The 16,341-nt window shown below is 41.4% G+C and overlaps 1 protein-coding gene across 10 annotated transcripts in view; it reads right to left on the reverse strand.

The window, feature by feature from the left end:
- Positions 1-16,341, reverse strand: part of RHBDD1 (rhomboid domain containing 1) — a 136,716-nt gene that overhangs the window by 51,502 nt on the left and 68,873 nt on the right. For all 10 annotated transcript variants that reach the window (XR_005837210.1, XR_005837209.1, XR_005837208.1 and 7 more), the window contains 3 exons: positions 11,028-11,116; positions 8,029-8,085; positions 1,430-1,573 (listed from right to left, as the gene is read on the reverse strand). Coding sequence is in view for 7 of the 10 variants with exons in the window: in XM_040639773.1 (XP_040495707.1) it covers positions 1,430-1,573; positions 8,029-8,085; positions 11,028-11,116 (290 nt within the window). In the remaining 3 variants the exon portion in view is untranslated. The remainder of the gene's footprint in view (positions 1-1,429; positions 1,574-8,028; positions 8,086-11,027; positions 11,117-16,341) is intronic.

The following is a 16,341-nucleotide window of genomic DNA, read 5'->3' on the forward strand; positions in this document are numbered from 1 at the left end:
ATAGATGACTTACACACCCCAATTCCTCTTCGCCCAGGGAGTACTGACTTACTCTCCCTCTCTGTTCCCCACACCTGCCCCCGCCCCCTTCCTCATTTTGGGCTTTTATTTCTTGTTCAGACTGCTGCTGTCGTTCTACCTCCATGCACACTGCTGCTGTTTGTGCTCTTTAAAGTCAGAAGTCAGGTTGTCATATGTATGGATTCCTGTCATCTAGCATGATGCCCGGTGCCCCCCACAGGTGCGCAGTCCTTTTTTGTGGAATGACTGTTGCCAGATTCATAAAGCACAGCTCTGATCACATCACTCCTACATGCAGGACTCTGCTGGCACTTACAGCACATACCAGGTCCGTTTTCCACCTGGCCTACTCGATTGTAGCTGTAGCCCCGCTCCCCACTCTTCTTCCCCTTCTTCTCTTTAGGCTCCGTTCCGAAGTGAGGGCTGGCTGACCACGCTCTTACTTGCCTGTCTGTGTGATACTGACTTGGCCGCATCTCTATAAATTCGACGCGTTCTTCAAGGTCTAAGTCCTCTTTGAGAGTCTGGTGGGTCTAGTGAAGGAAGAGCTCGTCCCTTCTCCCTGCCTCCAGCACTCAGCCTAAGCCTCTCGTAGCTGAGCACTCTCACCCGAGCACCTGATACTACGGTTACCTGTCTGGTGTGGCATCTAGCAGGCATCTCCTCTATCTGAGACTGTGAGCTTTTTGAGGGAGAGTACATCTTTTACCTCTCTGTATTCCCTATGGTACCTAACGCAGACCAAGAAACATAGTAAGACCTTCAGAAATGCTTACTGAATGAATGAATGGATGGTTTCTCGTCACTACTAAAACAATAACAACAGTAGTAAGCCAAACCCACACCAAAGATGGCAAGATAAATACAGTGGTTTTCATGTATCAGTCTGTAAAAGAATCTTCTGGAAGGCCTGTTGAAAATACAAATTCCTAGGCTCTGCTCCCAGAGAGATTGGTTTCGTAGGTCTGGAGTAGAAGCCTAAGTTTGAATTCTCACCAAGCTGTCCATGTGATTTTGGGGAAGGTTTGTGGGCAACACTTCGATATATACAGTGACATACGGCCTGCTTTGTAGATATGAATTCCAAAGTAGACTCCTTTTTTCATGTACCTAAGATTTTTTTTTTTTAAGTTTCTTGACTTTAATGCCAAGGCACCGAGGAGCACAGCGGGCCTATAAAAAGAACAACTTTAACAATACATACATAGTCTGGCACCTTATTAGCTTAGGGTGCTGGGAATACGGCATCACACCCCATTCTTTGAAATCACAATCTGCACACATTTTTTCATCTACATATCCTTTTTATAAACTATTTAAAGTTTAATTTGCTACAAATAGTCCTTTTTCAGACCATCTCACCATGTGAGGTATGCTTTAAAATAAGTGAAGGGCGCAAAATTCCTACCTCGGTCCCAGAGGCTGGCTCTTAATGCTCTCTCCAGCTGTTCCTCCTCACTCAGTCCTGCTGTGTATGCATCATAGTTCCTGGGTACATCTTCAGAGTAACCTGGCCTGCCATATGGGTAATCATCCTGATATCTGGAGTAGCCTACAGGCACAAGGAAAAGGTTACAGAACACAGCCACATACTGTTCTTTCCATTCCCCCTATTTGTAAGCAAAGACAATAAAATAATCTATGTCATCATTTTGAGTACAGTAATAATCCTCAAAATAAGAAAAGATGACAAATGGAGAAGTCCTCCATGAACGTGGGCAGTGACAGTCTTATCACTGTTGTACCCACAGTGCCCGACGTGGGACTGCACATGCGTGAGTCCTTATGAGCTGAACAGGAAGAAGATACTAATTCAGAAGGTCTGAGAGGGTACTGGAGAGGGGCTGGTATGAGCTATTTTCATCTGGAGTGGATTCTTGCATTTTAGAGCTATACAATACTTGGAGAATTTTCTATGAAGTCAAGGGAATGGTTGAAATGATAGCAGATAAAGTCTTTCTGTCTGCTCCATACCATGAGAGGCAGACTAACAATTATTGCAGATACTGCAGGATTTCTGTGCTGGGTATGATACTTTGGACCGTAATAACTACACTGAGATATACAAGGCGATGTCACTATAATTATAATTTTATGTCAAAGAACACAGTTTCTATTAATAGCACTTTTTGGTTGCTAGATAAAATGAGAGAAGAAACAACCTGCTCATTAAATAATGCTTTAAGTATCAAACTTACATATCCCATTAATGAAGGTCAATTACAGAGCAGAGTTCACTTTTGCAAGGTGTTGCCATCAATCTTTTTAAGTTGGTTGGAGTTTACTGCTTACATCTTTAATTGCCACTTTTATGTAATTTGTTTCGAAGAGAATTTTTTCCCCCAAAAGATTACCAATCTAATTCTGGTGTAATGAGAGAGAAGTAAGAGTCTGTTTAACTTTATTCCTTCTTTCCTTCCATTATCATACCCTTTGGGGATGAGTTTTCAAATGTTTAATTAATGTGCTTTTTGTTGTTGATCAACATTCCTACCCTTTACTTTGGTCCTGTGTCATAGGTCTCCATATCATCAACAGAGTTTAAATTTCTTATTGCTTTAAGACTAAAGAAAAAAAATACAATCAAGCCAAAAAGAGGAACACTGTAGGGCAGAACCTGGTTAATTAATATTTCATATTCAGAATATTTGATAATTGGTCCTGAGGCTATTTTAAAGTTTACTTTTGTGCTGGTTATAAATAAAATGCAAGATTAATAGGGAAACAGTTTAACTATTTCCTATAAGAATTTTCAGGCACGCCAAACAAAAGTCTTTATTTTCATATAAACAATGAAATGATAATAAAACACACTGATCTAGTTTCAGCTGATAATCTAATGTAACCATACAAATTTACATGAATATTTATCATGTTCTATGTGTCTTCTGGTTATGTTTTTATAGCAGCTTCTTAATGAGATATAATTGACATACTATATAATCTACCAATTTAAATTGTACAACTCAATGGCTTTTAGCATATATTCACAGAGTTCTGCCATCGCCACAACCAATGTTAGAACATTTTCACCACCCCCAAAAAGATACCTGTACCCTTTAGCTATCATCCCCCATCCCTCCCAGCCCTAAGTAACCACTAATCTACTTTCTGTCTCTATAGCTATACCTATTCTGGACAATTACATAAATGAAATCATAGAACATGTGATGTTTTGTGTCTGGCTTATTTCATTTAGCATAACATTTTCAAGGTTCGTCCATGTTGTACCATGAATCAGTACTTCATTCCTTTTTGTGGACAAATAATATTTCATTGCACGATTATATCACATCAATCAATTGATAGACATTTGGGTTATTTCTACCTTTTGACTCTGTGAATAATGCTGCTATAAACCTTCATCGATAAGTTTTTATATGGACCTATGTTTTCATTTCTCTTGGGTCCATACCCAAGAGTGTGATTCCTGGGTCATACGGAACTTCTTTGTTTAGCCAGTTGGAACTGCCAGAATGTTTTCCGAGTTGTGCCATTTTACATTTCTTTCATAAAGGTACGTCAATAGGTTCAGATTTCTCCATTTACTACCTATCTTTGTAATTATAACTATCCTAGTAGGTGTAAGTGGTATCTCATTATGGTTTGGATGACTAATGATATTGAGCATCTTTTCGTGTGTTTATTGGTCATTTGTACATCTTCTTTGGACAGTGGTCTATCCAGAGCCCTTCCCCATTCTTACTGATTATTACAACACTCTTCTTTCTTGGTAATATTTTACAATTTCTTTGAAAATCACAAAGTGAATGATTAAACATTAAATAAAATTGTTCAGGATTTGGGGCACTGATTCTGACAAGCCTTGCTCCTAAAGTAGTAAAAAGTTAGTGGGAATTTACTAAATACCTCCAATAACCCAACTTCCACATTCTCTCTCCTGCTTCCCATATCAGAATATTAACATCATGGTATTTAAAACAGGGGAAGGATAGAAGCAAATTTCCCAAATCCTCACAATAGTGTAGGGCTGATGTTGGATCTGGATTCAAATTTAAAAATCGACAACCTTCCTCAAATTGGTCTCTACTCAACCGACCCATGAAAAAAAAATTAGCTCCCACTGCTATGCTGGGGAACACCCACGAGCAAGTTTCATATCCTGACAGTACAGAAGACTGTGGCACTGCTACGAATATTGCTTTCTAGATTTCCCAACAAAACAACAACAACAAAAAACCCCTTCATATAAGGGCAAATGGTTAAAATACAATCAATATGTCTACTTCACAAAGAACAAAAGAAAGGGGCAACCATTCCAAAACATAATAGAATACTTATGGATAAGTCGCTGAATACCATGGTATGCTTCAGCAATCCCTGAACAGAGAGACTGCCCAATTCCCTAAGAGTGCCAATTATCTTATTGCTACACAAAAAAGCATATTGGGCACTTTCCCTTATGACTCATTACCACTTTCAAACCCCTGTGGAAAGTCATTCTGTTATAGAAGGTCTAAGCAGCACTTCTACCTGTCTATCCTCGGAAATTCAAAACCCAAAACAACCCCAAAGCTCTGAATGCCTATCCATGCAGATATCAGAAATACTGCATATATCTATAGAGTTTCAATTGCCAGGTAAATTTGCTACAATTTGAGGAAATATTTTCTTGACATAGAAAAACATTTTTTTTCACGTTATTTCTTATTTTAAAAATAACCCACCATGGCCTTAATGAAATAATGTCTACAACTTTAAACATCTGAATATTATAAAATCTAATTTGGTACTTGTCAGACAAAACATGGGGGAAAAAAGGGAAAGCTTCAGTGTGTTAAGTCAAAAAGACTAGTGTGGTTAAAGGTTCTATATCATCAGTCATAAATCATCAAGAAGACTAAAACTCCTATCAATATCTATTATAATGAGAGCAGGTCTCCTAGGACAAAAAACTTTCCTCAGCTGTTCCACTGGCCCAATCAGATATTTTAAATCTTCATAATAAACATGGCTGGAAAAACCCAACAATCAAACACTTAAGACAAATAAGTTTAAATTATATCCTGCGATGAATCGCAGTTTAATATTCTTTTGTAGCTCTATACTTTGGCTCTGTAGTAAAAGAAATTCTGGTTATCATTATTCTATTAACTACTCCATCTGTTCTTTATACACATACCAGGATTTCATGGCAAAAGAGATCAAGAAACACCACCAAGATTAGAAAAATTGGTAACAGCTTTTTAAACATTCATGAGGTTCTTTGACCTATAAAGACTCTACTAGCTAAGGACGGCCATACTAAGAATAAATCATTACTTGTAAGATACACATGCTCTCATACAAGTTCCCTAGATGACCATTAGCATGGCCACCTGGCCTTATGCAGCTCTGCTTTTGAAGAAATCCAGTCACTTCAGAGGAAGGAATATAAATATGGTAATCTTACAGGGGATAAGAGAGAAAGGTAAAAGGGACTTCTATTTTTGCCTTTAATTCTGTGGTCTGTGTCTGCTAGACTTATGCCCACATGTGAAGGAGGAAAGGATGTTTTTCCCTTTTTACTTTTTTTTTTTAAATAAATGCAAAAAAAAAAAAAAAGGAAAGAAAAGACAATATGGGGAACTGCCCTATTTCGTAAGGATAAATCAAGAGAATGGCCATCTCCTATCTCTGTAATACAGACAAAACAGAGGCTAGGAATCAGTGAGTTGCATTTTCGGTCCTGGTTTTATCACTATTTGTATGACGTTAGCCAAATGACTTAACATTTCTAGATTGAGCTTCCCAGCTGTCACACAGGACATTAGCACTAGGGAATCTGTGACAGTTTACGGCATGCCTGTGCACAGGTATGTTCTTATTCTCTTTGTCCAGAGGAACATCCCTGTTACTTTCGGGGATTTAATAAATCAACCAGACGAAAAGCCCTTTATCCTCAACCAACTTCCAGGTGTCAGGGGCCATGTTCCCTGTGAAGTAGAGAGAATCAAGTCAATAAGAAGTGAGAAATCACAATGGGAGAGAGAACCGATTTGGTCTTCCTGTCCAACCCACCTCTTCCTAGTCCCGTGGGCCAAAATAGCTGTTATACTTAAGTCAGTGTAAACTGGTCTCCAGGACCGACAACCAATAGGAATAGACGCTCTTCCAAATGAGTGTATTTATCAGCTTAGTCAATAACTAATCATCACCCTTTAGGTGAGCTGGCATTGTCCAACAACTGTTCCTCTCCTGCACCAAGACCACAATTCTAGTGTTTTAATCATTCAAATCAGCAGAGGCAAAAGCCTCAGAAGTGAAGCTTTTCTTGGGGCATCAACAGTATTCCCTTCTGGGGCCCCCAAGCCTAGGTAAACCCCATCATCTAGGCCTATGATTTTTTTTCTTGATCTCATTAAAATCACCTGGGAACCTTAAAAAAAAAAAAGTCTAAGTCCCTGTCTCCATCTTCATTCTGATTTAACTGGTCTAGGATGAATTCAAGACATGGATATATTTAAAAAACAAACACACACAAAAAACCTCCTTAGGTGATTCATATATACGGCCAGGATTGATAATCACAATCCAAGCCTTTATAACCACATCACAAACAGCTTGAATGTAACCCCATTAGGATCACTCCACTGACTAAATCCTTCAGTGGCACTCCAGCACATTCTGGATAATCTCAAACAGGCCCTTGAATAAAAGACTGAAAAGCACTTTCCTCCCCATCACTTTCCTTAACTTCCACTTACTCATTCAAGACCCTGCGCCCCACTTCCTCTGAATAACTTCCACTAACTGCAGCCCCACTCCTCCCTCTCAGGCTGAGCACTGGAAGCATCACACTCCTGCACAACTGGACCTCTACCTCTGCCAGCAAGGAGTGACCAGGACTGAACTAGCCCTTTCACCACAATCAGGTAGAAAACTGGAGAACATGTATGAAACGAATGTTTTCAGACATTGTGTAACAGGCAATACAAGATTTTGAACCTTGAGAGAAGGGAAAAGGTGCCTGGAGGTACTTTCTAGACTGTGGTATAGGGACAGGGGACATGAGCAGGTGCAACAGACTCCTTGAGCGGAGCTGATATTTGCAGGGCAGAGAATAGCAAAGGAGAAAACTAACTGCGTGGGTTGCCTGGAGTTTTTGTTGAATTATTAAGCCACGCATGTGTGCGTGAAATGCCACGGGACCAGGCAAAGAATGACGAAGAGCTGAATAATTCCGGGAGCTCGGGTGGGGCTGGGAGACCTTCGCTTTCCAACCAACCAGAACAGAGTCCTTGCTGACCAGACCATTCAAGAGAAATCCCAGAAAAGTGACACCTCATAGCAGCACAGAATTAACCTTAGAATAAAAGTTACTTTAGACCCACCTTAAAGGCCTTAAAAACAAATGCCAGAGGGATCAAGGCGTTCTCCAATTAACAACTATAAAAGACACTCAGACTTCCATAGCCTATGGCTTCTCTAACTGGCCCTGGGAGCTGTAGGGCAGCCTCCCCACCATGGAATCTAAGGGCCTTTGTCTAAAACAGGGCAGATGCTTGGACAGGAAGTCCCTTCTGCGTATTTGCAAAGACATCTAGAAAAAATATATACTTTTAAGTCACATGGTATTAACTACTAGAGGAATGCCCATCTTAGCCTCTGAGGTTAGACACAATTCTTCCTGAATGTGTAGGTGGGGTGGAATGCAGAAAATCGTAGATCAAAAACTGACTTCTAACACTCAGCAGGCAGTCTGGACTTGCAGAATGAGAACCAAGGGACCCAGGTCTGATCTGAATCTTACCCTGAGAGACCCCATATCAACCACACAGTATTTTCAAGCCAGAGTTACCTCCTTCCCTGGCCTGCTCTACCAGGTCACCAAATATGCTCCCTGGGCTCTGGCTCCATCTAGCTTTCAGGCACGTTAGCGGCACAAGTACATACGTGCAGACGACTCTCCGACAGCGTGAGCTGGTATTACCCAGAAGCGGATTGATGGTGGCAAACACCATGATTTTTGAAGATAAAATGTATTAAATGAAATAAAGTGCTTACCTGAACTGTTAAAGGGGTACTGCTGTCCAGGATAATGCATATTGGAGGAAGAAATGCCTAAATGAAGGAAACGTATTTTAATTGCAGCCTTAAGGACTCCCCCACCCCAGCTTTATTGAGGTCTGACTGACAAAAAGTCGCATGTATTCTGGTTGTGTAACATGAATTCTTAAAAGGTAGATCACACAATGATTTGATATACACAAACATATGAAATGATTATGACAATCAAGTTAATTAATACACCTATTGCCTCACATAGTTACCATATTGTGCATGTGTAAATATAAGATCTACTCTCAGTAAATTTCAAGTATACAAGACCGTATTATTAACTGTGGTCACCATACTATACATTAGACCCCCGTAATTTATTCATCTTATAACTAGAAGTTTGTACCCTTTGCCAACATCTCCCCATTTCTGCCATGTCCCCGGCCCCTGGCAACCACTGTTGGACTCTCTCTGATTCTGAGTTCACCTTTTTTAGATTCCGCATATAAGTGAGATCATATAGTATTGGTTTTTCTCTGTCTGATTTATTTCACTTAGCATGATGTCTTCCCGGTTCATCCATTTTGTCACAAACAGAATTTCTTTCATTTTATAGCTGAATAAATCCATTACACACACACACTCTCTCTGTCTCTCTCCACATCTTCTTTATCCATTTATCTGATGGACGTTCACCCTCTCTTGGCTACTGTGAATAATGCTGTAATGAACACAGGAGTGTGAATATTTCTTTGAGACACTGATTTCACTTCCCTTTGGATATATACTCAGAAGTGGGATTGCTGTATCATAAGGTAGCTCTAATTCTTTGAGGAACCTCCATACTGTGTCCCACAATGGCTGTACCAATTCACATTCTCGCCAAAAGTACACAAGGGTTTCCTTTTCTCCAAATCCTCACCAATGCTTGTTATCTCCTGTCTTTCTGATAGCAGCCATCCCAATGCTTCCCTACTTCAATCTGTATTACAAAGCCACAGTAATCAAAACAGCATGGTACTGGCATAAAAACAGACACATCAACCAATGGAACAAAAGAGCCATAAGTAACTGATGATCCTTCCAAACAATTAGGAGGTTCCTTATAACAAAGCCAAGGTCATTTCACATGATTTCTAAACAACTGTTAAAATAAACTCCCTTTTGTTTGGGGCTAGCCCTTTAGGGAACAGAATGTGGGGAACCTTGAAACTGTTCAATTCTTTCTGCAGTTCCTGAGAGATTCCTGTTGACCTAAAAGGGTCTTTGCCTTGCAAGGTACTGAGCTTGGGCTTTGGGGACCCTGTCCCAGTAGAGATGCTCTGGCTATTCAGAGGACTTGCCCCCAGAAAGACTGTTAGGGGAGCCATGGCTCTTACTCTTCTCCCTCCGTCCCTAGAAGGGCAGTAGGACAGTCAGTTCAGCCCTGCTGAAGGAAGGGAGCAAGGGTGCGAGCAAGAGGCAAACCCTCAGTCGAGGCTGCTTTTCTCCAGGAGCTGTCGAACAGCAGCTTCACACCCCTGGCTCTTTTCCACAGGGTTCCTGTGTCGCCTCAATTCTCAGGTCACTCTAGAACCTTCTCCAGCTTCCCCGGGGAGGGGGGGAGGCAGAGAGATTGCAGGCTATGTGTAAATAGCACTGAGTGTTTGTTTCAACTTTTCATGTCTAATTTTCTATTGGATTACTTTGAAAACAACACGATGTAAAAAGTCAGTCTCCACAGAAGATAGGCAAGGTTTTAAGAAGGAAAGCTAAGAGTGTAAACGGTATAATTGTGGGGAAAATCCTCTTTAAAATCAAAATATTTCCCTAAATTCCGTAAAACGTCTGCAGAAAGCTTTACAAACCACTTCAACTTCAGACACACATAGAAAATGAAAGAAAACATTAAACTCCCAAGAATCATTTCTTTCCCTTTATTCGTACTGAGAGCATTTGGGCAACAAATCTCATTACTAGATTTCCATAATTAAGTTGTATCAAAAATATAATGGAACTGGACATTTTCAATAAATGCAGTTCCCGCTGCCTCCTCCAAGCACACTCGTTGAAAACACAGTAATAAGCAAATGTAGGAAAATGGGAATGTATTTAGATGCAACACAGCCTGTAAAAATCATCTGAAAGTGAACACAGCCTGCTAATAAAGATGGCAGCACAGTGCCTGGAAAGCTTTCTAATATCATGAATATTATATGGTTCTCAAGAATACCAGTCATCGGCACAAACTGTGAAAACAAATTATTTATGGTTCAAGGAAAGGTAAAATAGTCTCAGAAGATTTCCCATGAATAAAAGATGAAATATTGGAACTCACAGGGTCTATAAAACAAGTGTTTGCAAAATAGTTTTCCTATAAGTCAAAGCCAGTATAGCATTTTAAATTAAGAGGGCTAAAAAATTCATATATTTCTAAATAAAATAAAGTATTTTCATTGAGCATCAATTTGACAGGGAAAAAAGCCAAACAGAACAAAACAACCAACAACAAAACTTTTACAGGCAGGAGCCATGCTTCAAGCAATAGCAGACTCGGTCTGGTCAATGCACAGTATGATCTTGCCCGCCCAGAACCTAAGTCATTCTGACTTCTTTCACATACAGGCCTAGCACTTCAGTACAGATTTGCTTTTCTTTTCTAACTCTGCCTTGCACATATATTAATTCGTGGACTACTGCAGAAGAACGCATTATTTTAAACCGACTTTAGTTCTCTGCATTTTCAAGAAAATCGCAGTTTTCTGTGAGCACCGTTAATGCTCACAGAAGGCAAACATCCTGCTATTTGTCTCCTAAGAACGCTTCAGGTTTACAATTTGAGTTTGCCGCCTTTTCTTTGGAGCAGCATAAGGAACTGCACCAGCCGCTTTGCCTCTTGGTTTAAAAAGTGCCTATTAGGGAATTCCTAAGCTGAACCACAGGGAAACCTGGGGTTCCCTTTGTTTCTGTCAAAATTAAAATGAACTTTTAACTTGTTGTCAGGCCAAAGGTGTTTTGTTCTGTACCTGCACATTTTTCCATGATTTTCTTCAGAGGCCCGTGAGTGTACATCAGTCCAACAAGAATCCCGGCCAGATGCCCGGCGAAGGAAGTCCTAGGAGAGAAGGAGACCCTTTGTGAGTATTCGTTCTGCTGAGCAGATACATTCCGTCTTCTCATTAGTCCGGGGCATGTCAATTTGTCACAGTCTGCAGGCTTTGTTCCCATCATGTTCTTTACGCTGGGCAGCATTTAACTCTGTCCAAAGAACATTTCCTACCTTAAAAAAAAAAAGGTACAATGAATAACCACCACGTGTTTAAGATGCAGTTTCCCTCCTTGACCAGGAGAAGCAGGCTGGCCCCTTCAGAGCAGTGGAAGTGTTTTGTCAAGACAACCCATTCTGTTTCTTCCAGCTTTTCTCTGTGGCTCTTATCCCAAAACGTAAATGAAACCAGTTTTCTCTGAATTACATCTTGAACGATCCAGCCACCATGAGGCCCACTGGCTGTCCGTGTAGCAGAGCAGACTGCTGCACTTCTGTTCACCACTGGCGAGTGAGGCAAAGAGCAGGAGAACCCAGCAGAGGAGAGAGACTGGGATGTCCACACCTGTTCCCCTAAAGTTGTCTTCATATGTACCTTTCGGTCACTCAGCAAAAAGAGAACTGTAAACTTCTAGCCTGAAAGATGAGTTAGGGCATTAAACTGGCTGTATTCCTCTTAAAGTAGCACCTAAGCTTGGCAATTCAAGCTTATAAATTCAAGGCAAGCCCCAGCTAAGCCTTTGTTGAATGAGTAAAAGAATAAATGAAAGAAAATCACCTCGCCGTCTCCCTGCCCCCGGCTCCTGCTCTTAGTGCATCCCGCACTCTGCCGTCAGCTGTTCCAGAACAGTGGGGATGTCATGTCACCGCCAGCTGGGGACACTCAGTGACCCATCTGCTTACGGTGCAGGCCTCTGGGCACCTGGCCTTGCTCATACCTTCCCTCCACCCTCATGGCCCACTAAGCCCATCTCCTCGCCCCACTGCCAGAGCCCCACGTGCTCACAGGGGACCACAACGCTGAGCTGAATGGCAGGCACCCCTGTCACAAAGATCATGTCCTTCTTTCCTTCCACCTTCCCCCAGTCATTGGTTCTGCATTTCCTATAGCCTGTATTCAGCCTGCTGGGTCATGATGCGTTTATACGCTGGCATGTCTGTCTCTCTCTAACAAATTCCCTGAGGGCAGCAATGATGTCTTCTACTCATCTGTTATGCTACATTAGATGCTAAAAGCAAAAACAAAGAAAGGTCAAGTGCGTGAATATTTCCACAGCTTGGGGAAATGACCCTCACTCCGGAAGTGGGGGCAACTGAAAGTTATTACGGAGCTGATGTAAACTCCAAGAATACAGTGAATTCTGCGGTTTTCACATATGTGTTATACACTCCTCAGGCTGTGCCTGGCACGGGTCAGACACTCGAGTGTGGGTTAAATGAATGATCCAAGTTTCCCAGGACCAGAAGGTAAGTTAAACCCATTACATCTTCAACTTAGAGCACCACGGAGCCACGGCAGTGACAGAGCTTGGGGGCTGATGCTCAGTCCCCGCACCCCCCCAGAAGACATAGAATCAGAGCCAACACACTTCCCTTCCCCCTGCAGCAAAGGCCCTGGAGAAGCACAAGCAAGACAGCCACGAGTCATTCCCCCTGTCTTAGAGCTAGCAAAAAGACCTGTTGGATCCCAGGAAAAGAACAGACAATGGAACACTTCGGAGAAAAGACTAGAGGCAACCTTCTAGAGACGGGAAGGCACTGCTGTTCGTTCCATCAGCCAATTCAATCCCACCGTTGCCCAAACAAGCTCCTGCAAACGTCCACACACACGGCAAGTGACGGCGCGTGGGCTTACACGCATATGCACATACATGCTTCACACACACGGTCATTCCTTCAAGAGAGCCATCACTTTCATCACATATATTTACCTCAAAGTATGTGTAACCTGATAATAAAAACATGGGATCAGATGCCCGGGTTCCCATTTTTCAGGGAAGAATAGCATGAACTGTGCTTTTCTTTAGCCTTTCCAAAAAAAATAAAATTGTGCTTATTTTATTCTATTTTTAGGCTACGTAAAACTTTTCAAATAGTTCTAGGAATGGCAAAGAAAGTGGTAGTTTGAGGAATACAAAGAAAAAGCCAGAATCAAATTTTTTAAAATATTAACCTCGATTAAACTGAAACGAATAAAACAGCATCAACATTTTTAAACTTTTTAAACCAGTCTTTTCTGGTGAATCATATAGATGTAAAATAACATGGGAGAAAATTTCAATTTAAAACCCCAACCTATTAAACAATCAATCCTGAGCCTCATTTACAATTTAGAGCACAATACAGTGAAATGAATTTCTTATCTCTCTAAATGAGCCTGCAGAAGTTTGAGTTAGAATCTAATTGTCCTAATATAATTGCAAATAACTATGGATGGAAAGCTGGCCGACCAGAGACCAGACTACATTATCACAAAAGTCCCATCTCAAAACCCTAGCCATCCTTATCCCTACATTTAAGCTTTATATGGGTGTTTTTCTTTTAAAAGAAGAAGAAATTATGATCTGATCAATCCAAACTGGGAATTTCTCAACATTACACACAAAAAAAGGGAGATGCGACCAACGAAGAAGGAAATCTGGGCCCATTTGAAGAGGCATATTAACTTTCTCTGTGCCTTTGGTAAGCATTTGACAGACTACCTCCTGGGCCCTCTAAGAGACACCTGTGCCCTCAGAGAGGAAATGGAACTGAAGACTGTCTCCTTCCCAACAGGACAGGGAGCCCCCATCCCAGCATTAGGGCCCTTCATCCTTGCCCCTGGGGGTGCTGCGAGCGACAAGGAGGCCCCCCTGCCTGGGCATTGGAGGAAGACCGTTAACAGCTTCAGAAGCAGATGATGTTATTATGATCATCACTATACACATAAAAAAGGGGTTCTGATGTTTGTGCTGTCCGAGGAGGCCCGTGGTTGAGTTATAACCTAATTGTTTGTGCCGTCCGGGATGGCCCGCTGCTGTCCTCCAAGTGTGCGCTGCTCTGAGTTACACCTGCAGGCTGATCCCCTGCGGCCGGCTCTCAGGAACACAGCTTCCCCTGGACCTGACTAGGCTGGGACTGAGGATTTGGTGATGGCCTGCCACCCTCCATCCTACTTCATATTCAACCCTATACCATGGCCTTACCCGTGCGGTGAACGGCCGGACACTAGCACTCAACAAGTAACTACTGAAGGAGTGAGAAGTGGAATTAAAATTACATATAAAATGCACATTTCTAGCATACATTACAATTGTATTATAAAAACACAAGTTATACATGGTCACCAATTAATAGTTGTTTTAGTATCAAATCTCACTGGGAGAGAGAGTGATTAAACACAACACCCTCCCCATCCCGCATACTTGGACAATGTGTTACAGAAAACATGCTCTCCATTAACAAAACAACAGCACTAAACCTATTATTATATCCCAAAATTGGTCACTTAGAAGCTTTATTTCTTCTGATAGCTCAATAGAGACTCCCTTCAGAAATGCTAAGAGCTATAATCAAACTCTGACTGTGACTGGTAAGATACAGTCACAGGGGCCAGACACATCGTGGCCGTGTACAGTCACACAGGTTGTGCACTGCATGGATGGACTACAAGGACAAGAAATATAATTTGTCTGGGGTCTCAAGAGTGCCACAAAGATCTGATATTCAAATTCAGATCATTGTTTCTCAACTTCAGGGCAAGTAACAATGTAATTTCACTTCGATAGGGGACAATATCTTGATCCAGGAGTTCTTTTTTTTTTTTAAAGATTTTATTTATTTATTTGACAGAGAGACAGCCAGTGAGAGAGGGAACACAAGCAGGGGGAGTGGGAGCAGAAGAAGCAGGCTCCCAGCAGAGGAGCCTGATGTGGGGCTCGATCCCAGAACGCCAGGATCACGCCCTGAGCTGAAGGCAGACACTTAACGACTGTGCCACCCAGGCGCCCCTGATCCAGGAGTTCTTAAACTTGCTCAGGTTCTAAGCCCCTTTAAATGTCTGATGAAAGCCACGAATCCTGTCTGCAGAAAAATTACACATACACAAAATATGTCACCTATCATTTTAAGACGTTCATGGATGGCTTGAATTCCAGACCCTTGCCTGAAGTGAAAATCATTCATCACCAACAGGGGAATTCCAAACCTCAGTGCCAAGTCTAAGTAGTTATACACTCAGTTGGAAAAACATCTTGTTTGTCCTCAAATCCTAAGACAGAGGCAGCCATTTTGTTTGGATGGTTATTAATGAGCCCAATCTCTCTGAGGCGCCACGGCTCTGTGATGGTGTAACCTACTCCTGGAATCAATTTCCTTCCTGCTCAAGTCTGACTGTTAGTCATTCTTTCAGTTCAAGTCTGAGGGTAAAACATTCTGCCACTCTCTGTATGTCCGACAGGGTCTTTATTTCAGCCTCCTATTCGAATGATAGGTATACGGTGAGCTGTTGCTAAGAAATATCAGCTGGACGGTCATTCATCTGTCTTTTCTCTGTATTTTGGGTACACTGTCATTACGCCAGTCACTCCAGTCATAGATTTATTTTATTTACCCTCCTTGAGATTCACTGTGCTTTTTCCATCTGAGGTCTCATGTTTTTCTACAATTCTGAAAAACCCTCAGCCATTATTTTTTGTTCTCTGGACCTCCAGAGATGTAGCAAGGACACAGAATGGGGGCTCGATTCGTGTTTGTAGAAAAAAAAAAAAAAAACCTAAAAGAAAAAAAAATGGAAAGTTCAAATCACATCAATGTTGGTACACGTTACTTATAAGGGACAGTGATGGTAGAAAAGTAATTTTGGAGCAAAACTAAGATGAAGATATTATAGATATTATTGCGTGTTACATGTCAAATACATTTCAATAAAGCTGGAAAGAAGATGATTGTGGATTTCAGTTATGCAAACTATATGCAGATATTATTAACACCGGTACGGAGTGTTCTTTCCTATCATGCCAGCATAAACCGTTCCTCACTCCTTTCAGAGGCGACTTGGAAGGATGAGCTAAGTGGTTATGCAAAATGTTCCTGCTCCCAAGTGCCACTGTTAAAGAATCAAAAGCTGAAGCTATGATTGAAAGCTGTGACAAGCTATAAAGGGTCTCCTCTGCTAAATGGCAAATTCTTTCCACAGCTGAAGAAGCTGCCATCTCAGGCATAGCTCAGAAAGCAGAAAATGGATTACTCTAAGACATAATCTCATGGTGTATGCAGAGCAAACGACCTCATTAAGGACAGAACTTGATGGAGAC

This window comes from Ursus maritimus, unplaced genomic scaffold, assembly GCF_017311325.1.
Source record: "Ursus maritimus isolate PB19 unplaced genomic scaffold, ASM1731132v1 scaffold_1, whole genome shotgun sequence".
NCBI classification, from domain to species: Eukaryota; Metazoa; Chordata; class Mammalia; order Carnivora; family Ursidae; genus Ursus; species Ursus maritimus.